Source organism: Pseudophryne corroboree, chromosome 3, assembly GCF_028390025.1.
Source record: "Pseudophryne corroboree isolate aPseCor3 chromosome 3, aPseCor3.hap2, whole genome shotgun sequence".
Lineage (NCBI taxonomy): Eukaryota > Metazoa > Chordata > Amphibia > Anura > Myobatrachidae > Pseudophryne > Pseudophryne corroboree.
Genome location: NC_086446.1, coordinates 749,513,412 through 749,540,493, shown reverse-complemented (window position 1 = coordinate 749,540,493; position 27,082 = coordinate 749,513,412). Strand labels below are relative to the sequence as shown.

The following is a 27,082-nucleotide window of genomic DNA, read 5'->3' as shown; positions in this document are numbered from 1 at the left end:
TTTACACATTTCTGATAGTACAAGTACCACTAAAAAGGGTATTATATTTGGTGAGAAAAAACTACCTGTAGTTTTTCCTGCATCTGAGGAATTAAATGAAGTGTGTGATGAAGCGTGGGTTTCTCCCGATAAAAAACTGATAATTCCTAAAAGGTTATTGGCATCATACCCCTTCCCGCCAGAGGATAGGGCACGTTGGGAAACACCCCCTAGGGTGGATAAAGCGCTCACACGCTTGTCTAAACAGGTGGCACTACCGTCTCCTGATACGGCCGCCCTTAAGGAACCTGCTGAGAAAGCAGGAGAATATCCTAAAATGTATATACACTCACACGGGTGTTATACTGCGACCAGCAATCGCCTCAGCCTGGATGTGCAGTGCTGGGGTGGCTTGGTCGGATTCCCTGACTGAAAATATTGATACCCTGGATAGGGACAGTATATTACTGACTATAGAGCATTTAAAAGATGCATTTTTATATATGCGTGATGCACAGAGGGATATTTGCCGACTGGCATCAAGAGTAAGTGCGCTGTCCATATCTGCCAGAAGAGGGTTATGGACGCGGCAGTGGTCAGGTGATGCTGATTCCAAAAGGCATATGGAAGTATTGCCTTATAAAGGGGAGGAGTTATTTGGGGTAGGTCTATCGGACCTAGTGTCCACGGCAACTGCTGGGAAATCCACATTTTTACCCCAGGTAGCCTCTCAACATAAGAAGACGCCGTATTATCAGGCGCAGTCCTTTCGGCCCCATAAGGGCAAGCGGGCAAAAGGCTCCTCATTTCTGCCCCGTGGCAGAGGGAGAGGAAAAAGGCTGCAGCAAACAGCCAGTTCCCAGGAACAGAAGCCCTCTCCCGCTTCTGCCAAGTCCTCAGCATGACGCTGGGGCTCTACAAGCGGACTCAGGCACGGTGGGGGCCCGTCTCAAGAATTTCAGCGCGCAGTGGGCTCACTCACTAGTGGACCCCTGGATCCTTCAGGTGGTATCTCAGGGGTACAAATTGGAATTCGAGACGTCTCCCCCCCGCCGTTTCCTAAAGTCTGCCTTACCGACGTCTCCCTCCGACAGGGAGGCGGTATTGGAAGCCATTCACAAGCTGTATTCTCAGCAGGTGATAATCAAGGTACCCCTCCTGCAACAGGGAAAGGGGTATTATTCCACGCTGTTTGTGGTACCGAAGCCGGATGGCTCGGTGAGACCTATTTTAAATCTAAAATCTTTGAACACTTACATACAGAGGTTCAAATTCAAGATTGTAAATAAACCCATCTCCTATATAATAGCCCAGATCTGTCACTCTGTGACTGTGTGGATAACGCGTGGGCTCTCATTGGGTTAGCAGCAGGTCTATCATACCCAGTCCACAGCTGATTGGGCGAGAAACACCCACACAGGTTACATCCAATGGGAGGCTCTGCCCTTTGGCTGCTGTGTGTTTCCAGAGCAGGATAAACAATTGGGCTGATGGAGCTGCAGCTCCAGGTCCACACCCCAAAATAGGCCCGCTGCATCTGCAGCATCATACCCTCCAACAATTTACACATAAAAATAGCTACAAATTTGAAAAGGGGCGTGGTCATGGGTAAAGTGGTGTGACCACGCCCCTTTTCCTATACTTTCAATGGAAGTTTGGAGAGCCAAACATCGGTACAGACTGTAAAAAAAAGTACTGTACCTGCCAAAAAGGTGCAGCTGGGGGGTATACCACTGCATCTGCAGCAAGTCTCTGCGATGTAGATAGGGGGGAAAAATCCTTTTACTGCAGCGTCCTTTGTCCTGCTGCCAGTCCGCCTGCCCCCTCCGGCATTAACAAACCCCACTCCATAGCCGCGGCGCAGATGGAACAAAAGCTGCAGCGGCCACCGGCATAGATGTGTGTGAAAGCCATACTTGCCTACTTTAGATTTCTCCTCTCCGGGAGAAGCCCGGAGAGGAGACATTGCAAAAGACTTCGGGGCGGGGGAGGGCTGTGACACCATCAAACCCCACATTGGAAAATGCCGCAATTCGCGGGTCCACGGGAGGGGCTAAAATGACGCAATTTGCGTCATTTTAACCCCTTCCCCACCCCACAGACTCAAGAATACGGGAGATTATTTCTTCATCCTGCCCGTATCACTAGGGTGCGAGCAGGATGCGGGAGACCTGCATACTCTTCTGAGGGTGTGGGGGGCTACCCCAAAAAATGGGACCCTCCCGCAGCTTCCGGGAGAATAGGCAAGTATGATGAAAGTAGTGCATACTCTCTGAGCCCTGGAGCCTCCTCTGCGTGTGATGTCACAGAAGTGCCTCCCCGCCACAGCCGCGCCCAGATCCCCAGAGGCCCTGACTCTGCAACACAGCACCTGGCCTGCTGGCCTGGAAGCCCCGAGATGGCTAATGTAACGGATAGAGTGGGTGATATTGCAGATGTAATGTCTGGACGCTGAATCAATGTAAAAGGTGACAGTGCTGTGCAGTGCAGTGGGTGCGCAGTGTCACTGACACTGTACAGCACTCTCACCTTTTACATTGATTCAGCGAGTCACTCAGTTCTGCCAGCCAGTCACTATTGTTAGCACCAGTGTTCCAACGCGCCGCATTACAGGGAAGTAGATGCACTAAATAAACTACAGCTCCCAGCAGCCCTTAGCGCCAAAGCATTCCGGCACTAAGGCCTGCTGGGAGCTGTAGTTTATTGAGTGCATCATCTTCCCTATAATTTGGTGCGTTGGGACACCAGCGCTAACAATAGTGACTGGCTTCTTGGCTGCTGCGCGAGTCTCCGGGAGAGCCACTGCCAAAGGGAGGACAGCAGCTTAGCTGCTTCCAGGAGGAGAAGCAGGAGAAGCATTACCTGCTCCTCCCCCACTCACAGTACCTCCGGGCGCCATCCGAGGCACCCCCATACACCCCCCTCTACCACCCGCGGTGGCTCCGGCCCGCCCCCCCCCCTCACCTGCCGCACCCCCGCGGTGGCTCCGGACCCCCACCCGCGGCACGCACATGCCTCCCCCACCTGTGGCACCACCGCACCAGCCCCTCCCCCACCCGTGTTACCCCCGCAACCACCTCCCCCACCCGCGGCACCCCTGGACCTCCCCCCCCAACCGCTTCTCCCCTGCACCACCACTCCCCCAACCACAGCACTTACTAGGTGATTCATAAGGCCCTGCGTGCGCTGTTCACGCAGTTGCAAGGGGCTACGACCCCGTAACCATCGCACGCCGTTTGTCCGTGCAATATTTCACCACTGACACGATTATGATTAGAGGTAATACTCCATATAATACAAATATTGCAGGCAACAAGGGTGTGCAAGGGTTAAGGGGGCGTAGCCCCTTACGACGGTGTGAAGAGCACCCGTAGGGCGCGATGAATCACCTAGTTTTTAATAATTGTAAATAAACCCATTCTCACCGTCAATATTATATAGTAGTGAGTAGACTGTTCTTCGTGTTGCATGGTCTAATTCATGTTTGTAAGTAAAGCAAAAAATAAGAATTTACTTACCGATAATTCTATTTCTCGGAGTCCGTAGTGGATGCTGGGGTTCCTGAAAGGACCATGGGGAATAGCGGCTCCGCAGGAGACAGGGCACAAAAGTTAAGCTTTAGGATCAGGTGGTGTGCACTGGCTCCTCCCCCTATGACCCTCCTCCAAGCCTCAGTTAGGATACTGTGCCCGGACGAGCGTACATAATAAGGAAGGATTTTGAATCCCGGGTAAGACTCATACCAGCCACACCAATCACACTGTACAACCTGTGATCTGAACCCAGTTAACAGTATGAGAACAGAGGAGCCTCTGAAAGATGGCTCACTACAACAATAACCCGATTTAGTTAACAATAACTATGTACAAGTATTGCAGATAATCCGCACTTGGGATGGGCGCCCAGCATCCACTACGGACTCCGAGAAATAGAATTATCGGTAAGTAAATTCTTATTTTCTCTATCGTCCTAGTGGATGCTGGGGTTCCTGAAAGGACCATGGGGATTATACCAAAGCTCCCAAACGGGCGGGAGAGTGCGGATGACTCTGCAGCACCGAATGAGAGAACTCCAGGTCCTCCTTAGCCAGGGTATCAAATTTGTAGGATTTTACAAACGTGTTCTCCCCCGACCACGTAGCCGCTCGGCAAAGTTGTAAAGCCGAGACCCCTCGGGCAGCCGCCCAAGATGAGCCCACCTTCCTTGTGGAATGGGCATTTACATATTTTTGGCTGTGGCAGGCCTGCCACAGAATGTGCAAGCTGAATTGTACTACAAATCCAACGAGCAATAGTCTGCTTAGAAGCAGGGGCACCCAGCTTGTTGGGTGCATACAGGATAAAACAGCAAGTCAGATTTCCTGACTCCAGCCGACCTGGAAAACTATATTTTCAGGGCCCTGACAACATCCAGCAACTTGGAGTCCTCCAAGTCCCTAGTAGCCGCAGGTACCACAATAAGCTGGTTCAGGTAAAACGCTGACGCCACCTTAGGGATAAACTGGGGACGAGTCCGCAGCTTTGCTCTGTCCGAATGGACAATCAGATATGGCTTTGTGAGACAAAGCCGCCAATTTTGACACTCGCCTGGCCGAGGCCAGGACCAACCGCATGTTCACTTTCCATGTGAGATATATCAAATCCACAGATTTGAGTGGTTTAAACCAATGTGATTTTTGGAATCCCCAAAACTACGTTGAGATCCCCCAGTGCCACTGGAGACATCAAAAGGGGTTGTATATGCAGTACTCCCTTGACAAACTTCTGGACTTCAGGAACTGAAGCCAATTCTTTCTGGAAGAAAATCGACAGGCCGAAATTTGAACCTTAATGGACCCCAGTTTGAGGCCCATAGACACTCCTGTTTGCAGGAAATATAGGAATTAACCTAGTTGAAATTCTTCCGTGGAGCCTTCCTGGCCTCACACCATGGAACATATTTTCACCTAAACTGTGATAATGTTGTGCGGTCACCTCCTTCCTGGCTCTGACCAGGGTAGGGATGACCTCTTCCGGAATGCCTTTTTCCCTTAGGATCCGGCGTTCACCCGCCCCTGCGTCAACGCAGCTGCGGTAAGTCTTGGAACAGACATGATTCTTGCTGAATCAAGACCCTTCTTATCTCTTGAAGTTCCGGTTACCAAGTCCTTCTTGGCCAAACCGGAGCCACGAGTATAATTCTTACTCCTCTCCTTCCTATAATTCTCAATACCCTGGGTATGAGAGGCAGAGGAGGGAACACATACCCGACTGGTACACCCACGGTGTTACCAGAGCGACCCAGCTATTGCCTGAGGGTCTCTTGACCTGGCGCTTCAGGTGGGACGCCATCTTATGACCACCTTTGGTCTTTCCCACGGTTTACAATCATGTGGAAACTTCCAGATGAAGTTCCCACTTTTCCGAGTGGAATTCATTCCTGCTGAGGAAATTCAGTTTTCCACTCCCGGAATGAACACTGCTGACAGTGTTATCACATGATTTTTTGCTCAGCAAAAAATTCTTGCTGTCATTGCCCTCCTGCTTCTTGTGCCGCCCCGTCTGTTTACGTGGGCGACTGCCATGATGATGTCCGACCAGATCAGCACCGACTGACTTTGAAGCAGAGGTCTTCCTAGGCTCAGAGCATTGGAAATTGCTCTTAGCTCCAGTATATTCATGTGGAGAAAAGTCTCCAGACTTGACCACATTCCTTGGAAATTTCTTCCCTGTGTGACTGCTTCCCAGCCTCTCAGGCTGGCATCCGTGGTCACCAGAACACAGTCCTGAATGCTGAATGTGCTGTCCTCTAGAAGATGAGCACTCTGCAGCCCCCACAGAAGAGACACCCTTGTCCTTGGAGACAGGATTATCTGCTGATGCATCTGAAGATGCGATCCGGACCATTCGTCCAGCAAATCCCCCTGAAAATTTTTTGCGTGAGATCTGCCGAATGGAATTGCTTCGTAAGAAGCCACCATTTTTCCCAGGACTCCTGTGCATTGATGCACTGATACTTGGCCTGGTTTTAGGAGGTTTCTGACTAGTTCGGATAGCTCCCTGGCTTTCTCCTCCAGGAGAAACACCTTTTTCTGGACTATGCCCAGAATCATTCCTAGGAACAGCAGACGTATCGTCGGAAAAACGCTGCGATTTTTGGAATATTTAGAATCCACTCGTGCTGTCATAGAACTACTTTAGATAGTGCTATTCCGACCTCCAACTGTTCTCTGGACCTTTCCCTTTTCAGGATATCGTCCAAGTAAGGGATAATTAAGATGCCCTTTTCTTTGAAGAGAATCATCTTTTCGGCCATTACCTTGGTAAAGGCCCGGGGTGCCGTGGATAATTCAACGGCAGCGTCAGAAACTGATATTGACAGTTCTGTACCACGAACCATAGGTACCCTTGTTGAGAAGGGCAAATTTGGACATGGAGGTAATCCTTGATGTCCAGGGACACCATATAGTCCCCTTTTTTCCGGTTCGCTATCACTGTTCTGAGTGACTCCATCTTGATTTGAACCTTTGTATGTAAGTGTTCAAAAATTTCAGATTTAGAATATGTCTCACCAAGCCGTCTGGCTTCAGTACCACAATATAGTGTGGAAGACTAATACCCTTTTCCTTGATTGTAGGAGGGGTACTTTGATTATCACCTGCTGGAAATACAGCTTGTGAATTTTTTCCCCAATACTGCCTCCCTGTCGGAGGGAGCCTTTGGTAAAGCAGACTTCAGGAACCTGCGAGGAAAAGATGTCTCGAATCTCCAAACTGTACCCCTGGGATAATACTTTGTACGATCTAGGGGTCAACTTGCGAGTGATCCCACTGCACGCTGAGACTCTTGAGACGACCCCCCACCTCACCTGAGTCAGCTTGCACGGCCCCAGCGTCCTGCTGAGGACTTGGCAGACTCGGTGGAGGGCTTCTGTTCCTGGAAAGGGGCTGCCTTCTGCAGTCTACTTCCCTTTCCTCTATGTCTGGGCAGATATGACTGGCCTTTTGCCCGCATGCCCTTATGGGAACGGAAGGATTGAGGCTGAAAAGACAGTGTCTTTTTCTGCTGAGATGTGACTTGGGGTAAAAAGGTTGGATTTCCCAGCTGTTGCCGTGGCCCCCAGGTCCGATGGACCGACCCCAAGTACCTACTCTCCTTTATACGACCATACTTTCATGTGCCGTATGGGATCTGCATCACCTGACCACTGTCGTGTCCATAACATCTTCTGGCAGATATGGACAACGCACTTATCTTGATGCCAGAGTGCAAATATCCCTCTGTGCATCTCGCATATATATATATATATATATATATATATATAGACTGCATCCTATTAAATGCTCTATATCACTAAAATATTTTCAGTCAGGGAATCCGACCAAGCCAACCCAACACTGCATTTCCAGGCTGAGGCGATCGCTGGTCGCAGTATAACCACCGTATGTGTGTATATACTTTTTAGGATATTACTCCAGCTTCATATCAGCTGGCTCCTTGAGGGCGGCCGTATCTGGAGACGGTAACGCCACATGATAAGCGTGTGAGCGCCTTATCCACCCTAAGGGGTGTTTCCCAACGCGCCCTAACTTCTGGCGGGAAAAGGTATAACGCCAATATTTGCTATCGGGGTAAACCCACGCCTCATCACACACTTCATTTTATTTTATCTGACTCAGGAAAAACTACGGTAGTTTTTTCACTCCCACATAATACCCATCTTTGTGGTACTTGTAGTATCAGAAATATGTAACACCTCCTTCATTGCCCTTAACGTGTGGCCCTAATGAGGAATACGTTTGTTTATTCACCGTCGACACTGGATTCAGTGTCCGTGTCTGTGTCTGTGTCGACCGACTAAGGTAAACGGGCGTTTTAAACCCCTGACGGTGTTTTTGAGACGTCTGGACCGGTACTAATTGTTTGTCGGCCGTCTCATGTCGTCAACCGACCTTGCAGCGTGTTGACATTATCACGTAATTCCCTAAATAAGCCATCCATTCCGGTGTCGACTCCCTAGAGAGTGACATCACCATTACAGGCAATTGCTCCGCCTCCTCACCAACATCGTCCTCATACATGTCGACACACACGTACCGACACACAGCACACACACAGGGAATGCTCTGATAGAGGACAGGACCCACTAGCCCTTTGGAGAGACAGAGGGAGAGTTTGCCAGCACACACCAAAAACGCTATAATTATATAGGGACAACCTTATATAAGTGTTTTCCCTTATAGCATCTTTATATATATGTCTATCGCCAAATTAGTGCCCCCCCTCTCTGTTTTAACCCTGTTTCTGTAGTGCAGTGCAGGGGAGAGCCTGGGAGCCTTCCCTCCAGCCTTTCTGTGAGGGAAAATGGCGCTGTGTGCTGAGGAGATAGGCCCCGCCCCCTTTTCGGCGGGCTCGTCTCCCGCTCTTCAACGGATTCTGGCAGGGGTTAAATATCTCCATATAGCCCCCGGAGGCTATATGTGAGGTATTTTTTGCCAAATAACAGGTTTCCATTGCTGCCCAGGGCGCCCCCCCCCAGCGCCCTGCACCCTCAGTGACTGCCGTGTGAAGTGTGCTGAGAGCAATGGCGCACAGCTGCAGTGCTGTGCGCTACCTTAAGAAGACTGAAGAGTCTTCTGCCGCCGATTTCTGGACCTCTTCTCTTTTCGGCATCTGCAAGGGGGCCGGCGGCGCGGCTCCGGTGACCCATCCAGGCTGTACCTGTGATCGTCCCTCTGGAGCTAATGTCCAGTAGCCTAAGAAGCCAATCCATCCTGCACGCAGGTGAGTTCACTTCTTCTCCCCTAAGTCCCTCGATGCAGTGATCCTGTTGCCAGCAGGACTCACTGTAAAATAAAAAACCTAAAACTAAACTTTTCTAAGCAGCTCTTTAGGAGAGCCACCTAGATTGCACCCTTCTCGGCCGGGCACAAAAACCTAACTGAGGCTTGGAGGAGGGTCATAGGGGGAGGAGCCAGTGCACACCACCTGATCCTAAAGCTTAACTTTTGTGCCCTGTCTCCTGCGGAGCCGCTATTCCCCATGGTCCTTTCAGGAACCCCAGCATCCACTAGGACGATAGAGAAAAGTAAGCAACTGGGCAATACCATGTTTCACTGCAGGTGGGGCAGATGTAACATGTGCAGAGAGAGTTAGATGATATAGTTTCTGTGCAGGGTAAATACTGGCTGCTCTTGCATGTAGCCCACAAATGTTAGACAGCTTTATTTTTACACTGCAAATTAGAATTCAGTTTGTACACACCCCATCCAAATATACCTCTCTCTGCACATGTTACATCTGCCCCACCTGCAGTGCAGCATGGTTTTGCCCAGTTGCTTGCTTTTTTGCTTTAAATGTCTCTTTTACTTTTGGCAGCACATGAAACACAAGTCTCCTTGGCATAGTTCTCTGTATAATGATGGAGCACACCCTAAGTATCTGTGTAAGCAATAAAATGTCACGGGCGTACGTGGGCCAGTTAATATGTAAGGGCAGCTGGTGGCATGTCATGAGCTGTTGTAGGACACGGAGAGAGTTATGCGGCACCGGGTACACTGACATTAATATGACACAATGTACCCTGCTAAACCTTATCCACATACTCCGCATCATAAGACACACACCAATTGTTCTGCTGTATTTATAGGACATGACTGGCTGCAATTAATGGAAGGAACATGATGATGTAGATGCTGCACAGCTGAATAATGGACACAACTATATATTACTATAAATCATTTTCATTTGTAGTCTGGGAATATGTATTTACTGATATTTTAAAATGTATTTCTTTGGCTAGATCAGAGTTTGCCAACTTATGCCATTGCAGTCCAGGTTTTTAGGATATCCATGCGTAAGCACAGGTAAACTAATTAGTGCCTCAGTCAGTTTGATTAAAACATCTGTGCGTAAGCATGGATATCCTGAAGACCTGGACTGCAATGGCTACCATAGCATCATTTTGTTAGTCGGCTATCCTTAATAATTACCTTACTTCCTTTTCCTTCTTAGTTTATGTTCTTACTGACGTACCTGCACCATTCTGAAAGTAATAGGTTGGAGACATTATTTATACATTTTAGCTTCTCTAGTGCCTATGCTATAGAAGTTAAGTCTGTCTTGTTACCTCCTTCCTCCGTGAAGCCTGACAATAAACAACTTTAGACTCATGGGGCTTTGCATTTATTATCATTGCCATTTCAAGTTATGAGAGCAAGCCCGCCGAGAAGGTGGGATAGCCGACATTATTTATACATTTTAGCTTCTCTAGTGCCCTCTGGAGTTATAAAGGGGTCTATTTACTAAGCCTTAAAAAGAGATAAAGTGGACATAGATAAAGGACCAGCTGATCAGCTCCTAACTGCCATGTAACAGGCTGTGTTTGAAAAATGACAGTTAAGGGCTGGTTGGCTGGTACTTTATCCCCAGGCCCGGCACTACCCGCTCAGCAACGGGATGCAGAGCAGGTGGACGCCAGGAAGGAGAGGCGATCTACCTGCTCTGCATCCCCACTGCTGCACCTGGGCCACCTGCTGCTGCCGGCCGCTGTGCCTGTCACTGCATGACAGGCAGCGGCGCCGGCAACTGAAAGCCTCCTCTCCCCCTCCCCTCCTGTGACAGTGACTGTCCGGAAGGAAGGGGCAGAGCTACACGGACGGAGGGGGTGGGGCTACACGGGACCATCAGACTGCAGTGCCACAGAGGACATGCTGCTCCAGATCCTGCCAGCCAGGGAGAGTGAGAAAGTCTCTGTGTGTGTGTGTGTGTGTGTGTATTTATGTATGTGTGCGGGGGAGGGGGGGGGGGGGGGGGAGTGTGAATAAACTGCACTTCTACTATGGGGGCGTTACTATTGGGGCGATATGTGTATGCTGCGCTTTTACTGGGGCATCACGTTAAGCTGCGCTACTACTGGGTTTATTGTGTGTAAGCGGCGCTACTACTGGGGTCATGTGTAAGCGGCGCTACTGCTGGGGTCGTTATGTGTAAGTGGCACTACTACTGGGTTCGTTATGTGTAAGTGGCACTACTACTGGGGTCGTTATGTGTAAGTGGCGCTACTACTGGGGTCGTTATGTGTAAGCGGCGCTACTACTGGGGTCGTTATGTGTAAGCGGCGCTACTACTGGGGTCGTTATGTGTAAGCGGCGCTACTACTGGGGTCGTTATGTGTAAGCGGCGCTACTACTGGGGTCGTTATGTGTAAGCGGCGCTACTACTGGGGTCGTTATGTGTAAGCGGCGCTACTACTGGGGTCGTTATGTGTAAGTGGCGCTACTACTGGGGTCGTTATGTGTAAGTGATGCTACTACTGGGGCGTTACGTGTAAGCTGCACTACTACTGGGGTCGTTATGTGTAAGCGGCGCTACTACTGGGGTCGTTATGTGTAAGCGGCGCTACTACTGGGGTCGTTATGTGTAAGCGGCGCTACTACTGGGATCATTATGTGTAAGCGGCGCTACTACTGGGGTCGTTATGTGTAAGCTGCACTACTACTGGGGTCATAATGTGTAAGCAGCGCTACTACTGGGATCATTATGTGTAAGCGGCGCTACTACTGGGGTCGTTATGTGTAAGCGGCGCTACTACTGGGGCATTACGAGTAAGCAGCGCTACTACTGGGGCATTATGTGTAAACTGTGCTACTACTGGGGTCATAATGTGTAAGCAGCGCTACTACTGGGGTCGTTATGTGTAAGCGGCGCTACTACTGGGGCATTACGAGTAAGCTGCGCTACTACTGGGGTCGTTATGTGTAAGCTGCGCTACTACTGGGGTCGTTATGTGTAAGCTGCGCTACTACTGGGGTCGTTATGTGTAAGCTGCGCTACTACTGGGGCCTTATGTGTAAGTTGCGCTACTACTGGGGTCGTTATGTGTAAGCTGCGCTACTACTGGGGCCTTATGTGTAAGTTGCGCTACTACTGGGGTCGTTATGTGTAAGCTGTGCTACTACTGGGGTCGTTATGTGTAAGTTGCGCTACTACTGGGGTCGTTATGTGTAAGCTGCGCTACTACTGGGGTCGTTATGTGTAAGCTGCGCTACTACTGGAGTCTTTATGTTTTGTCATGAAACATTACAGTACTAGAATTCCATATGCCACATAGCAATACATAATAATTACCTAGATCACTCATACAAAAAAGCACTAGTGAAGATAGATAAAATCTAGATAAAGTATAAAATAAGAATTTACTTACCGATAATTCTATTTCTCATAGTCCGTAGTGGATGCTGGGGACTCCGAAAGGACCATGGGGAATAGCGGCTCCGCAGGAGACTGGGCACAAAAGTAAAAAGCTTTAGGACTACCTGGTGTGCACTGGCTCCTCCCCCTATGACCCTCCTCCAAGCCTCAGTTAGGATACTGTGCCCGGACGAGCGTACACAATAAGGAAGGATTTTGAATCCCGGGTAAGACTCATACCAGCCACACCAATCACACCGTACAACTTGTGATCTGAACCCAGTTAACAGCATGATAACCGAAGGAGCCTCTGAAAAGATGGCTCACAACAACAATAACCCGATTTTGTAACAATTACTATGTACAAGTAATGCAGACAATCCGCACTTGGGATGGGCGCCCAGCATCCACTACGGACTATGAGAAATAGAATTATCGGTAAGTAAATTCTTATTTTCTCTAACGTCCTAGTGGATGCTGGGGACTCCGAAAGGACCATGGGGATTATACCAAAGCTCCCAAACGGGCGGGAGAGTGCGGATGACTCTGCAGCACCGAATGAGAGAACTCCAGGTCCTCCTCAGCCAGGGTATCAAATTTGTAGAATTTAGCAAACGTGTTTGCCCCTGACCAAGTAGCTGCTCGGCAAAGTTGTAAAGCCGAGACCCCTCGGGCAGCCGCCCAAGATAAGCCCACTTTCCGTGTGGAATGGGCTTTTACAGATTTTGGCTGTGGCAGGCCTGCCACAGAATGTGCAAGCTGAATTGTACTACAAATCCAACGAGCAATCGTCTGCTTAGAAGCAGGAGCACCCAGCTTGTTGGGTGCATACAGGATAAACAGCGAGTCAGATTTTCTGACTCCAGCCGTCCTGGAAACATATATTTTCAGGGCCCTGACTACGTCCAGCAACTTGGAATCCTCCAAGTCCCTAGTAGCCGCAGGCACCACAATAGGCTGGTTTAAGTGAAATGCTGAAACCACCTTAGGGAGAAATTGAGGACGAGTCCTCAATTCTGCCCTGTCCGTATGAAAAATTAGGTAAGGGCTTTTATAGGATAAAGCCGCCAATTCTGAGACACGCCTGGCTGAAGCCAGGGCTAACAGCATTACCACTTTCCATGTGAGATATTTTAAGTCCACAGTGGTGAGTGGTTCAAACCAATGTGATTTTAGGAAACCCAAAACTACATTGAGATCCCAAGGTGCCACTGGAGGCACAAAAGGAGGCTGTATATGCAGTACTCCCTTGACAAACGTCTGAACTTCAGGAACAGAAGCTAGTTCTTTTTGGAAGAATATTGACAGGGCCGAAATTTGAACCTTAATGGACCCTAATTTGAGGCCCATAGACAGTCCTGTTTGCAGGAAATGCAGGAATCGACCCAGTTGATATTCCTCTGTAGGGGCCTTCCTGGCCTCGCACCACGCAACATATTTACGCCAAATACGGTGATAATGTTGTACGGTTACATCCTTCCTGGCTTTGATCAGGGTAGGGATGACTTCATCCGGAATGCCTTTTTCCTTCAGGATCCGGCGTTCAACCGCCATGCCGTCAAACGCAGCCGCGGTAAGTCTTGGAACAGACATGGTCCCTGCTGGAGCAGGTCCTTTCTTAGAGGTAGAGGCCACGGGTCTTCCGTGAGCATCTCTTGAATTTCCGGGTACCAAGTCCTTCTTGGCCAATCCGGAGCCACGAGTATAGTCTTTACTCCTCTCCTTCTTATGATTCTCAGTACTTTTGGTATGAGAGGAAGAGGAGGGAACACATACACTGACTGGTACACCCATGGTGTTACCAGAGCGTCCACAGCTATCGCCTGAGGGTCCCTTGACCTGGCGCAATATCTGTCCAGTTTTTTGTTGAGGCGGGACGCCATCATGTCCACCTTTGGTTTTTCCCAACGGTTCACAATCATGTGGAAGACTTCTGGGTGAAGTCCCCACTCCCCCGGGTGAAGATCGTGTCTGCTGAGGAAGTCTGCTTCCCAGTTGTCCACTCCCGGAATGAACACTGCTGACAGTGCTATCACATGATTTTCCGCCCAGCGAAGAATCCTTGCCACTTCCGTCATTGCCCTCCTGCTTCTTGTGCCGCCCTGTCTGTTTACGTGGGCGACTGCCGTGATGTTGTCCGACTGGATCAACACCGGCTGACCCTGAAGCAGAGGTCTTGCCTGACTTAGGGCATTGTAAATGGCCCTTAGTTCCAGGATATTTATGTGAAGTGACGTTTCCATGCTTGACCACAAGCCCTGGAAATTTCTTCCCTGTGTGACTGCTCCCCAGCCTCTCAGGCTGGCATCCGTGGTCACCAGGACCCAATCCTGAATGCCGAATCTGCGGCCCTCTAGGAGATGAGCACTCTGTAACCACCACAGGAGAGACACCCTTGTCCTTGGAGACAGGGTTATCCGCTGATGCATTTGAAGATGCGATCCGGACCATTTGTCCAGCAGATCCCACTGAAAAGTTCTTGCGTGAAATCTGCCGAATGGAATCGCTTCGTAAGAAGCCACCATCTTTCCCAGGACCCTTGTGCATTGATGTACGGACACTTGGCCTGGTCTTAGGAGGTTCCTGACTAGGTCGGATAACTCCCTGGCTTTCTCTTCCGGGAGAAACACCTTTTTCTGTACTGTGTCCAGAATCATTCCTAGGAACAGCAGACGTGTCGTCGGAATCAGCTGCGATTTTGGAATATTTAGAATCCATCCGTGCTGTCGTAGTACTACTTGAGATAGTGCTACTCCGACCTCTAACTGTTCTCTGGACCTTGCCCTTATCAGGAGATCGTCCAAGTAAGGGATAATTAAGACGCCTTTTCTTCGAAGAAGAATCATCATTTCGGCCATTACCTTGGTAAAGACCCGGGGTGCCGTGGACAATCCAAACGGCAGCGTCTGAAACTGATAGTGACAGTTCTGTACCACAAACCTGAGGTACCCTTGGTGAGAAGGGCAAATTGGGACATGGAGGTAAGCATCCTTGATGTCCAGAGACACCATATAGTCCCCTTCTTCCAGGTTCGCTATCACTGCTCTGAGTGACTCCATCTTGAACTTGAACCTTTTTATGTAAGTGTTCAAGGATTTCAGATTTAAAATGGGTCTCACCGAGCCGTCAGGCTTCGGTACCACAAACAGCGTGGAATAATACCCCTTTCCCTGTTGTAGGAGGAGTACCTTGATTATCACTTGCTGGGAATACAGCTTGTGAATGGCTTCCAATACCGCCTCCCTGTCGGGGGGAGACGTTGGTAAAGCAGACTTCAGGAACCGGCGAGGGGGAGACGTCTCGAATTCCAATTTGTACCCCTGAGATACTACCTGCAGGATCCAGGGGTCCACTTGCGAGTGAGCCCACTGCGCGCTGAAATTCTTGAGACGGGCCCCCACCGTGCCTGAGTCCGCTTGTAAGGCCCCAGCGTCATGCTGAGGACTTGGCAGAAGCGGGGGAGGGCTTCTGTTCGTGGGAAGAGGCTGTCTGCTGCAGTCTTTTTCCCCTTCCTCTGCCCCGGGGCAGATATGAGTGGCCTTTTGCCCTCTTGCCCTTATGGGGATGAAAGGACTGAGCCTGAAAAGACGGTATCTTTTTCTGCTGCGAGGTGACTTGGGGTAAAAAGGTGGATTTCCCAGCCGTTGCCGTGGCCACCAGGTCCGATAGACCGACCCCAAATAACTCCTCCCCTTTATACGGCAATACTTCCATATGCCGTTTGGAATACGCATCCCCTGACCACTGTCGCGTCCATAATCCTCTTCTGGCAGAAATGGACATCGCACTTACTCTTGATGCCAGAGTGCAAATATCCCTCTGTGCATCTCGCATATATAGAAATGCATCCTTTAAATGCTCTATAGTCAATAATATATTGTCCCTGTCCAGGGTATCAATATTTTCAGTCAGGGAATCCGACCAAGCCACCCCAGCACTGCACATCCAGGCTGAGGCGATTGCTGGTCGCAGTATAATACCAGTATGTGTGTATATACTTTTTAGGATATTTTCCAGCTTCCTATCAGCTGGTTCCTTGAGGGCGGCCGTATCAGGAGACGGTAACGCCACTTGTTTTGATAAGCGTGTGAGCGCCTTATCTACCCTAGGGGGTGTTTCCCAACGTGCCCTAACCTCTGGCGGGAAAGGGTATAATGCCAATAATTTTTTAGAAATTAGCAGTTTTTTATCGGGGGAAACCCACGCTTCATCACACACCTCATTTAATTCATCTGATTCGGGAAAAACTACGGGTAGTTTTTTCACACCCCACATAGTACCCTTTTTTGTGGTACTTGTAGTATCAGAAATGTTCAAAACCTCCTTCATTGCCGTGATCATGTAACGTGTGGCCCTACTGGAAAATACGTTTGTTTCCTCACCGTCGACACTGGAGTCAGTGTCCGTGTCTGTATCGACCTGAGGTAACGGGCGCTTTAGAGCCCCTGACGGTGTTTGAGACGCCTGTACAGGTATTAACTGATTTGCCGGCTGTCTCATGTCGTCAACAGTCTTTTGTAAAGTGCTGACACTATCACGTAATTCTTTCCATAAGACCATCCAGTCAGGTGTCGACTCCCTAGGGGGTGACATCACTAACACAGGCAATTGCTCCGCCTCCACACCATTTTCCTCCTCATACATGTCGACACAACGTACCGACACACAGCACACACACAGGGAATGCTCTGATAGAGGACAGGACCCCACTAGCCCTTTGGGGAGACAGAGGGAGAGTTTGCCAGCACACACCAGAGCGCTATATATATACAGGGATAACCTTATATAAGTGTTTTTCCCTAATATAGCTGCTGTATATATTTATATGCCAATTTAGTGCCCCCCCTCTCTTGTTTTACCCTGTTTCTGTAGTGCAGGACTGCAGGGGAGAGTCAGGGAGCCTTCCTCCAACGGAGCTGTGAGGAAAAAATGGCGCCAGTGTGCTGAGGAGATAGGCTCCGCCCCCTTCTCGGCGGCCTTTCTCCCGCTTTTTTATGGAAAAATTGGCAGGGGTTAAATGCATCCATATAGCCCAGGAGCTATATGTGATGTATTTTTTGCCAAAAAAGGTGTTTTATTGCGTCTCAGGGCGCCCCCCCCCAGCGCCCTGCACCCTCAGTGACCGGAGTGTGAAGTGTGCTGAGAGCAATGGCGCACAGCTGCGGTGCTGTGCGCTACCTTATTGAAGACAGGACGTCTTCTGCCGCCGATTTTCCGGACCTCTTCAGTCTTCTGGCTCTGTAAGGGGGCCGGCGGCGCGGCTCTGGGACCCATCCATGGCTGGGCCTGTGATCGTCCCTCTGGAGCTAATGTCCAGTAGCCTAAGAAGCCCAATCCACTCTGCACGCAGGTGAGTTTGCTTCTTCTCCCCTTAGTCCCTCGGTGCAGTGAGCCTGTTGCCAGCAGGTCTCACTGAAAATAAAAAACCTACTTTAAACTTTTACACTAAGCAGCTCAAGAGAGCCCCTTAGCCTGCACCCGTCTCGTTCGGGCACAAAAATCTAACTGAGGCTTGGAGGAGGGTCATAGGGGGAGGAGCCAGTGCACACCAGGTAGTCCTAAAGCTTTTTACTTTTGTGCCCAGTCTCCTGCGGAGCCGCTATTCCCCATGGTCCTTTCGGAGTCCCCAGCATCCACTAGGACGTTAGAGAAATATAGTTATATAGAAGGGTCTCCCCTCCTATATAACTATATTTATACTTTATCTAGATTTTATATATCTTCAATAGTGCTTTTTTGTATGAGTGCTCTTGGTAATTATTATGTATTGCTATGTGGCATATGGAATTTTATATATATATATATATATATATATATATATATATATATATATATAAACACACAGAAAATAAATAACTAAAAATATATAAATAACACCTCCACTCACCACTGGAGTAGTCAGTAGAGAGTGGAGTCTGGTCCTTTGCCTCCATGCATTGAGGCCAGCGTTTGCGGCTTGGAGCGGGTGCCGGATGTCAGGGGCAACAGGTGACGATGCGCGCACAGCCGCCGCCAGGGCTCTGTGCCGCATCTATTATCTAGTGAGCACGCAGGAGGCAGAGGACACCGAGCAGCGACGGGTCAGCATACGCGGCTGCGGGAGGCAATCTCAGGGGGTGGGAGTGAAGGAGCAGCGGTCGTAGGAGCCAGGCATCGTTTGCTGCGCCCCCTGAACTCCCGCACCTGGGGCACGTGACCCCTTAGCCCCCCCCTAGTTACGGCCGTGCCAGTGCCTACAACTATGCTATAGAAGTAAAGTCTGTCTTGTTACCTCCTTCCTCCGTGAAGCCTGACAATAAACAACTTTAGACTCATGGGGCTTTGCATTTAATATCATTGCCATTTCAAGTTATGAGAACAAGCCCGCCGAGAAGGTGGGATAGCTTTGGCTTCAGTTAGAGGCTTGGGCTACTGCTAAGATTAAGTGACTCCTGTTTCAGAGATTGACCAGGAGTGGCTCATTTGAGCGCTGTTCGCCGTGCCGGACTTATTGCCAGTAGCGTCCAGCGCGAATCAGCTGCTTTAGCCTCAATCAGGGGTCTACAAAGTAGGAACTCAACTAAATTCTTACCAATGGTTTCTACTTCTGTCACTGTGTAGATTGGAGCTGATTGGTTGCTGCAGGTAGAGGAACTTATTCTGAGTTGCACAGATCGCTGTTCACGGATGCAAATGGCGAGTTTCTGCATAGAGCACTTGAAGATGCAAATATATACGCATTTTGCCGCATGTCTGTCCTATTTAGAGACGGGACTTGACCAGATCTGTCTTTCGTGAAATAGGGCGTTTTGTCAACTGGGTGGTGGCAAAACCATTGCACGTAACCACTGGGGGCAGTATCATGGGCGTATGGGGAACAAACATTGCCCTCTGTACTGAATATATTTTATTTGTGGATATTAATAAAAAAAAACCACCCAGAATAAAAGGGCCTTTGATGTTTTCACTGATCTCCTTTGTACATACTGAGCCCATCTCCCCTATCACAGGTGACTCGCAAGTTTGGGATCCCAGGCGTGAAGCAGGCAATGGAGTGGTTTGGATACCACGGAGGTCACTGTCGTTCCCCACTTGTGCCATTAACAGAACAGGAGCGTAAGGAGCTGAGGAAGGCGTTCACGGACAATGGCTGGCTGGATACCCACGGCTAAATGACCGTCCATGAAATCATTTCACACGTTTTTTTAAATCAACTAATATGATGATCATACATATACCAGGGAGACGGCAGTAAGGAAAATAGGAAATATACATTAAACAACCAGTGGAATGCTATTTTGGTGAAATATTGCAACAAGTATCATAATTGTTAAAAAAGATCATTATAAAAGGGGAAATCCATCCTTTTTTTTTTTAAATAACATGCCAATAAAACCTTTTATGACATAGCTATGTCACTATACCCAGCACTGGTCACTTCCAAAGAGATCATGGTCCATTTTTATATACGTTTAAAAATATAAGGTAACACAGTATTTAGACTTTCAGGGGGTGGTCGTACAAAATCAGAGGGCTTGAGGCAAAGAGCCCATCCATCTTATTCTGCCTCTATGTCAGGCACCGTCTGTCAGACACGCATGTAACCAGAGACACATGGAATTTGATATTTATTTGAAGTTGGGGTGGAGAAAAGGCCGGGTAAGGTCACTGCCCAACTTGTCATAACACGAGAGGGGCGGTTTGATTGTCACTGACGAGACCTAACCTTGGTTAGTTTCTGCAAAGGGGCCTTAACAAAATAGTCAGTTTACAGAAGGGAAAGTTTTCCCAAACTTTAAAAGGAGTTGTCAGGGGCCGTTGTATGTTTATTACAGTTCCTTGCCCCTCAATAAGTTACATGACTGTAATCCTGAATTATGGGCAGCTGACTTACCCGATTACCTGGTTCTTATCATATCTCTGCAAGACTCTAGTCTGGCGAGGTGAGCAATTGCATCATAGGTCAATCTTATTTGTGTAAGTAAGGACTAGCACTAGAAGGGCTTACCTCAGTGCACAGACACTAAGGGGGTCATTCCGAGTTGATCGCTCCATAGAAACTTTTTGCAGCGATGCGATCAGGTGAAATCTCGGCAAAACTGCGCATGCGTATCCACCGCAATGCACAGGCGCGTCGTACGGGTACAAAGGATCAGTGCTGGGTGATGGATTTAACGAAGAATCCATTCGCACAGTCGATCGCAAGGAGATTGACAGAAAGAGGGCGTTTATGGGTGGCAACTGTCCGTTTTCTGGGAGTGTTTGTCAGGGCGGATGTCTGACATCAATTCTGGGACCAAAAAGTCTGGAGTGATCGCAGACCAAGAACCGCTCCTGGGCTAACCCTCAGTGTACTGACAAAATAGAGGAATAAGGGAGAGAGAATACTTTGGTGTCCACAAGTTTCTTGCGTGGTCAGTTTGGGGTCTCACTGTGTGAGATTCAGGGTGACCACACGCTGGGGAACGTGTGTCAGATACATTAATGTAGGGCAGAGGAAGAGGATGGCTCAGCTTAGCTGCTATTGCACAGTCATGCCCCTTTTCCACTGACTACAAAATCCCAGGTTTTTGCATGTGAACGTGTAAACGCAACCGACACGGAACTAACTCCCGGGTTCCCAACCCCGGGTATGGGTCATTAGGTCGACCACACTTAGGTCGAAAGTCATTAGGTTGACCATTAGTGGTCGACATGCATTAGGACGACATGGTCACTAGGTTGACATGGAAAAAGGTTGACGTGATTTTTTTAAAAACTTTTTTTGGGTGTCGTTTTCTTCGTAAAGTGAAGGGGAACCCCAATTACTGCACCGTGTCCCCTTGCATGGCGAGCGAAAGGTTACCGTTCCCAATTGTAGTCCATGTGGATTGTAAAGTATGAAAAAGTTCAAAAAAATGAAAAAATAAAATGTGAAAAACACATGTTCACCTAATGAACGTATCCCCCCAACCCTGCTGCCGACCAGGGTCACGGAATGGAGACCCGGGAAATTGGCAGGTTGATAGACCCGGCAATATTCCGAGTTGTAGTGGAAATGGGTATAAGCTACAATTAGTAAGTGTCTAGCGAGGTCATTCCGACCCGATTGCACGCAGCTGTTTTTCGCAGTGGTGCAAACGGTCGTTTCTGCGCATGGGCGCCGGCCGCAATGCGCAGGCACGTCGTTGTGCTGGGCAACGACAAGAAGAACGAAGAAACCGAGCGCTGCTGCGATGGCAACAAGATTGACAGGAGGAAGGCGTTCCGGGGCGCCAACTTACCGTTTTCTGGGAGTGGTGAGTCCAACGCAGGTGTGTCCAGGCATTTGCAGGGCGGGTGTCTGACGTCAATTCCGGGACCGGACAGGCTGAAGACATTGCAGCGGGTGAGTTAAGTTGAAAAGTACTCAGAAACTGCACAAAATGTTTTTGCATAGCTCGGCTGCACGAGCGTTCGCAGCCTTGCTATGCAAAAATACCCTCCGCCATAGGCGGCGTCTAGTTGATTGCACAGGCAGCAAAAAGTTGCTACGTGCGATCAACTCGGAATGAACCCCTAATAACGGGTGTTTTTTAATACTGGGAATAAACCTTGGAGGGAGGGAGAATGGCAGGCAGTGTGGTGGCGAAATGCCTGTGATCTAAGTGCTGTACCGAGCCCCAGAACTTGCCAATTTTTGGCCAGAACCACCCTATATGGGCCAGGGAGACCTCTACCCCATATCGCCTCCAAATCCTATTGGAATCTTTAGGGAAAATAGCTCTTGGGGCCTCATCCAGAGATGTACGCCAGCTCGATGGTTTTCATACATCTCCAATTGTTAGAGATCAGCGAATGCACAGGATCTGTATAGCGCACGCGCCAATCTCCCTCTGAGAGATCGCTCGCAGTCCTCCCTTAGTCGCAGCATGTATGACAGACTGGGGGAGGCGAGGGGGATTGTCGCCTCTGTTTTTATTAGCGATGAGCGGGTTCGGTTTTATTTGGATTTACCTGAATCTCCTAATTGGCTCACGGACGTCATGTTTTTTGGATAGCCAATAAGAAAATCTAGAAAAAAAGAACTTGCGATAATTCTGCCATTAAGAACCAAGTAAATCCAAACCCACTCATCTCTAGTTTTTATAGGCTTGCCAAGCACAGGGCCAGCATCTTCGGAATCAGACTTCCTGGCCCACGGCTAAGCAATTCTGCCGGTCATTCTGGGCAATCTGAGGCTTACTCAGATGGCCGGTTGCGATGGTGATCTGATGCTGCGCCTTCAGATGCAGCAATCGGATCTGCAATGCTGCCAGGGGGCATCTTTTGTCCTCAGATGCTTTCTGCAGCATTAGAATATTCTCTCGTTGCTGCTGCGTTCAAATAAGTGCCCAGGATACAGAGTAAGGAGACAGGCTATGGAGTCAGTCTGTAGATCCTCCCACACCGCAAAGATTGAGACCGCTAAGTAGCATTTGTGGATGTTGGGAAGAACGAGACCTCCATCCTTAAACTTGCTTACACAAATCCCTAAGGTGGATCCTACCTGACCAAACTAACCTAGAGATGAAGTGATGGAGGTTTATGAGGCAAAGGAATGGGACGCGAACTGGAAGGGAAGAAACAGAGAAATCTTAGTAGAATTTTAATTTTGATGGAATTTATGCATCCAATCCAAGATATGAATGGACCATTTCAGTTTGCCAGGTCTCTCCGGACAGCATCCATGAGAGGACAGGAGGGAAGTGTGTAGCACAACACAAAGCAGAAGATTTGGTGAGTTAACCACCTACACCCATCTGCCATAACTTTAAAACCAGCGACAGGTGAAGTGAATAACAGTGATTATCTGGTTACAATGGTCCCTATCAAGGGGGAGTTATTAGGCAGCAAGTGAACAGTATAGGGTTATTATTGTCTACTTGCCTACTCTCGAAAAGTGGGGAAGTCTCCCGTAACCTGACAAGCTACCCCCACTTACCCCAGCGTTGATGAGATTCCTTTGACTTGCCACGCAACCCCCCTCCCCCCACATTACTGATCATTGATAGAGGGTAGAAGGTTGGTTTTATGATGGGGTGACCAAAGGTAGCAGAGACAATATCTAGACCTACATGGCTCTTCCAGATTTCGGGTACTAATGCCAGGCTCTAATTTAACAGCATGTGAACGACCAGGTAGCTCCCGAACATTGGGTGGCCATCCTCAAAAGTGGGCAAGTCTCCCGTAACGTTGCAGCCCCCACCACTTACCCCAGCGATGATGATATTCCTTTGACTTGTTACCCCCACGCCCCCATCCTCTTACTGATCATTGATAGAGGGTAGAAGAAGGCTGGAACCAAGGTAGCAGAGACAATATCTAGACCCACGTGGCTCCTCTAGTACTCGGGTACTAACACCAGGCTTTAATGTAAGAGCATGTGAATTAAATGTGAAACAAACTAAAAGAAGCGTCAGGGAATCTGCTGGGTGTGATAACATTAGCATTTTCTACATGTGTAGCTGCCAGTATCACTTGCACGTAAACTAAGGTGTAATGATTGTCATTGCGGTGCGCTGGGCTGTAATGTATTCTCCTACAATTAGCCATGCCCTTTGGCCAGTGCATACCCTGGATGACTCCTGCGTGCCTGATCTTACATTAGCATGGTATAATAAGATTTTCTCTAACGTCCTAGTGGATGCTGGGGACTCCGAAAGGACCATGGGGAATAGTGGCTCCGCAGGAGACTGGGCACAAAGTAAAAGCTTTAGGACTAGCTGGTGTGCACTGGCTCCTCCCCCTATGACCCTCCTCCAAGCCTCAGTTAAGATTTTGTGCCCGAACGAGAAGGGTGCAATCTAGGTAGCTCTCCTGAGCTGCTTAGAGTAAAAGTTTAAATAGGTTTTTTATTTTCAGTGAGACCTGCTGGCAACAGGCTCACTGCATCGAGGGACTAAGGGGAGAAGAAGCGAACTCACCTGCGTGCAGAGTGGATTGGGCTTCTTAGGCTACTGGACATTAGCTCCAGAGGGACGATCACAGGCCCAGCCATGGATGGGTCCCGGAGCCGCGCCGCCGGCCCCCTTACAGATGCTGAAGCAAGAAGAGGTCCATAAATCGGCGGCAGAAGACTTTCCTGTCTTCATAAGGTAGCGCACAGCACTGCAGCTGTGCGCCATTGCTCTCAGCACACTTCACACTTCGGTCACTGAGGGTGCAGGGCGCTGGGGGGGGGGCGCCCTGGGAAGCAATGAATTTACCTTATTTGGCAAAAAATACATCACATATAGCTCCTGGGCTATATGGATGTATTTAACCCCTGCCAGTTTTCCAGAAAAAAGCGGGAGAAGAGCCCGCCGTGAAGGGGGCGGGGCCTATCTCCTCAGCACACAGCGCCATTTTTCCCACACAGCTCCGCTGGTAGGAAGGCTCCCAGAATCTCCCCTGCATCCTGCAACTACAGAAACAGGGTAAAAAAAGAGAGGGGGGCACTTATTTGGCAAAATAACAGATATAAGCAGCTATAAGGGATAGACACTTATTGTAAGGTTGTCCCTATACATATATAGCGCTCTGGTGTGTGCTGGCAAACTCTCCCTCTGTCTCCCCAAGGGGCTAAGTGGGTCCTGTCCTCTATCAGAGCATTCCCTGTGTGTGTGCTGGGTGTCGGTACGTGTGTGTCGACATGTATGAGGAGGAAAATGATGTGGAGGCGGAGCAATTGCCTATAATGGTGATGTCACCCCCTAGGGAGTCGACACCTGAATGGATGGCCGTAATTAAGGAATTACGTGACAGTGTCGGCACGTTACAGAAAACTGTTGACGACATGAGACAGCCGGCAGCTCAGTTAGTGCCTGTCCAGGCGTCTCAAACACCGTCAGGGGCTATTAAACGCCCGTTACCTCAGTGGGTCGACACGGACCCAGACACAGACACTGACACTGACTCCAGTGTCGACGGTGAAGAAACAAACGTATTTTCCAGTAGGGCCACACGTTACATGATCACGGCAATGAAGGAGGTTTTGCACATCTCTGATACTGCAAGTACCACAAAAAGGGGTATTATGTGGGGTGTGAAAAAACTACCCGTAGTTTTTTCTGAATCAGAGGAATTGAATGAAGTGTGTGATGAAGCGTGGGTTACCCCCGACAAAAAACTGCTAATTTCTAAAAATTATTGGCACTATATCCCTTCCCACCAGAGGTTAGGGCTCGTTGGGAAACACCCCCTAGGGTGGATAAGGCGCTCACACGCTTATCAAAACAAGTGGCGTTACCGTCTCCAGAAACGGCCGCCCTTAAGGAGCCAGCAGATAGGAGGCTGGAAAATATCCTTAAAAGTATATACACTCATACTGGTGTTATACTGCGACCAGCAATCGCCTCAGCCTGGATGTGCAGTGCTGGGGTGGCTTGGTCGGATTCCCTGAGCCAGAAGAGGATTATGGACGCGACAGTGGTCAGGGGATGCGGATTCCAAACGGCATATGGAAGTATTGCCGTATAAAGGGGAGGAGTTATTTGGGGGCGGTCTATCGGACCTGGTGGCCACGGCAACGGCTGGGAAATCCACCTTTTTACCCCAAGTCACCTCGCAGCAGAAAAAGATACCGTCTTTTCAGGCTCAGTCCTTTCGTCCCCATAAGGGCAAGCGGGCAAAAGGCCACTCATATCTGCCCCGGGGCAGAGGAAGGGGAAAAAGACTGCAACAGACAGCTTCTTCCCACGAACAGAAGCCCTCCCCCGCTTCTGCCAAGTCCTCAGCATGACGCTGGGGCCTTACAAGCGGACTCAGGCACAGTGGGGGCCCGTCTCAAGAATTTCAGCGCGCAGTGGGCTCACTCGCAAGTGGACCCCTGAATCCTGCAGGTAGTATCTCAGGGGTACAAATTGGAATTCGAGACGTCTCCCCCTCGCCGGTTCCTGAAGTCTGCTTTACCAACGTCTACCCCCGACAGGGAGGCGGTATTGGAAGCCATTCACAAGCTGTATTCCCAGCAAGTGATAATCAAGGTACCCCTCCTACAACAGGGAAAGGGGTATTACTCCACGCTGTTTGTGGTACCGAAGCCGGACGGCTCGGTGAGACCCATTTTAAATCTGAAAGCCTTGAACACTTACATAAAAAGGTTCAAGTTCAAGATGGAGTCACTCAGAGCAGTGATAGCGAACCTGGAAGAAGGGGACTACATGGTGTCTCTGGACATCAAGGATGCTTACCTCCATGTCCCAATTTGCCCTTCTCATCAAGGGTACCTCAGGTTTGTGGTACAGAACTGTCACTATCAGTTTCAGACGCTGCCGTTTGGATTGTCCACGGCACCCCGGGTCTTTACCAAGGTAATGGCCGAAATGATGATTCTTCTTCGAAGAAAAGGCGTCTTAATTATCCCTTACTTGGACGATCTCCTGATAAGGGCACGGTCCAGAGAACAGTTAGAGGTCGGAGTAGCACTATCTCAAATAGTACTACGACAGCACGGATGGATTCTAAATATTCCAAAATCGCAGCTGATTCCAACGACACGTCTGCTGTTCCTAGGGATGATTCTGGACACAGTACAGAAAAAATAAGAATTTACTTACCGATAATTCTATTTCTCGGAGTCCGTAGTGGATGCTGGGGTTCCTGAAAGGACCATGGGGAATAGCGGCTCCGCAGGAGACAGGGCACAAAAAGTAAAGCTTTACGATCAGGTGGTGTGTACTGGCTCCTCCCCCTATGACCCTCCTCCAAGCCTCAGTTAGGTACTGTGCCCGGACGAGCGTACACAATAAGGAAGGATTTATGAATCCCGGGTAAGACTCATACCAGCCACACCAATCACACCGTACAACCTGTGATCTAAACCCAGTTAACAGTATGATAACAGCGGAGCCTCTGAAAAGATGGCTCACAACAATAATAACCCGATTTTTGTAACTATGTACAAGTAATGCAGATAATCCGCACTTGGGATGGGCGCCCAGCATCCACTACGGACTCCGAGAAATAGAATTATC

General features: G+C 49.2%; 1 protein-coding gene across 1 annotated transcript in view; it reads left to right on the top strand.

Moving 5' to 3' along the window:
- Positions 1 to 19,549, top strand: part of HOGA1 (4-hydroxy-2-oxoglutarate aldolase 1) — a 94,662-nt gene extending 75,113 nt beyond the window's left edge. Inside the window, exon 7 of the mRNA XM_063962335.1 lies at positions 19,139 to 19,549. Coding sequence (XP_063818405.1) covers positions 19,139 to 19,300 — 162 coding nt within the window. The 3' untranslated portion in view covers positions 19,301 to 19,549. The remainder of the gene's footprint in view (positions 1 to 19,138) is intronic.
- The last annotated feature ends 7,533 nt before the right edge of the window (positions 19,550 to 27,082 follow it).